At 38.2% G+C, this 1,496-nt stretch overlaps 1 protein-coding gene across 1 annotated transcript; it reads left to right on the forward strand.

Moving 5' to 3' along the window:
- Window positions 1–6: 6 nt before the first annotated feature.
- Window positions 7–932, forward strand: LOC102200761 (cytosolic sulfotransferase 1-like). Its single transcript, XM_005755854.1, has 4 exons — window positions 7–187; window positions 271–368; window positions 466–640; window positions 713–932. Exons 1-4 carry the CDS (start codon window positions 94–96, stop codon window positions 823–825), a joined length of 480 nt encoding a protein of 159 aa, XP_005755911.1. The 5' UTR covers window positions 7–93; the 3' UTR covers window positions 826–932.
- Window positions 933–1,496: the final 564 nt, after the last annotated feature.

Consider the following 1,496-nt stretch of genomic DNA (forward strand, 5'->3'; position numbering starts at 1 on the left):
GAGCTCCAAAGTGTCTACTTCTGGTAAAGGTTTAAGATTTCTTTTTTCCATCTTCTGCAGATTGTTTATGTAGCCCGCAATGCAAAGGACAACATGGTGTCTTATTTCCACTTTGATCGCATGAATGTGGTTGAGCCAGAGGCTGGAGAATGGAATAACTACTTCCACAGATTTTTGGAAGGACAAAGTATGCATAAATAATACAGTTATCCTTCGTGTGAGGTGTAGATCTTTTCCTCTCATTGCTTAAGTGTTGTTCTTTGATCTTAGTGGTATTTGGCTCCTGGTATGACCATGTGAATGGCTGGTGGAAGAAGAAACAGACTTACTCAAATATTCATTACATGTTCTATGAAGATATGATTGAGGTAATCTGATTTCTTCATTGGCACTTTCTTCTGCATGTTCTCATGCTCTCATCCAGGCGGTTTTAATGCTGCGATTAATTCCATGATGTGTTTCCAGGACACTGAACGGGAAATAGACAAACTCTGCAGCTTCCTCGGTTTGTCTCGTTCAGCTGAGGAGAAGAAAATGATCTCAGGTGGAGTCCAGTTTGATAACATGAAAAAGAATGAGATGGCCAACTATTCTACAGCCCCGGTTATGGATTTCAAGATTTCTCCCTTCATGAGAAAAGGTACAGTGAACAGTAATGTGATGCATTTGGTAACATTAGGAAAAATACCTGAATTATTATTTTTTTCTGCAGGGAAGGTTGGCGACTGGAAGAACCACTTCACCGTCGCTCAGAATGAAGTGTTTGATGAAGACTACAAGAAGAAGATGAAAGATCCCACACTTCAGTTCCGCACTGAAATTTGAACAGAGCCAGGCATACAGACTGGATATAGTCTGAAAAAAATTGAAGTATGAAATAAGCCAGAAGTGCTGATCTGTTTATTGAAATAAATAAACTTACAAATCACAAACGTATGAATCATCAGTTAACAGGAATGTCATCTCTGACAGTGAATATTTAAGACATGTATGTGCCCAAAACAGCCCATACCGTCTTGACTTTTTAAAAAGATCAAACAGATACTGCTGAACAGTACTGTTTAACAAAACAAGATCTTAATCTGTTAAAAATTGAATCTTCATTTTTCTGGTTTTGATTGCAGTTGGCATACTTTGATGTTGCATCACTGTTGTCTTCAGTTTCATTATTGTTTCATTGATGTCCGTAGTCTTCTTAGTTGTACATGAATGCATGATTTATACTTATTACACACTCGCTTTACTCATTAGGGTACATCTGTTCAACTGCTCGTTAACGCACAGATCCAATCAGCCAATCGTATGGCAGCAACTCTGTGTTTAAAAAGAAAATCAGAATGGCATGGTTGCTAAGCTGGTCTAAGTAATTCAATGGGACTACAAGGATTTTCCAGCAAATAGAGACAAAAAAGGAAAATAGCCAATGAGCAGCACTTACCTGGGTGTAAATGACATGTTGATGTGTTAGGAGCTCAGAGAAGAATGATTAGACTGAT

This window comes from Pundamilia nyererei, unplaced genomic scaffold, assembly GCF_000239375.1.
Source record: "Pundamilia nyererei isolate P.nyererei 1_Seehausen unplaced genomic scaffold, PunNye1.0 scaffold03938, whole genome shotgun sequence".
NCBI lineage: Eukaryota > Metazoa > Chordata > Actinopteri > Cichliformes > Cichlidae > Pundamilia > Pundamilia nyererei.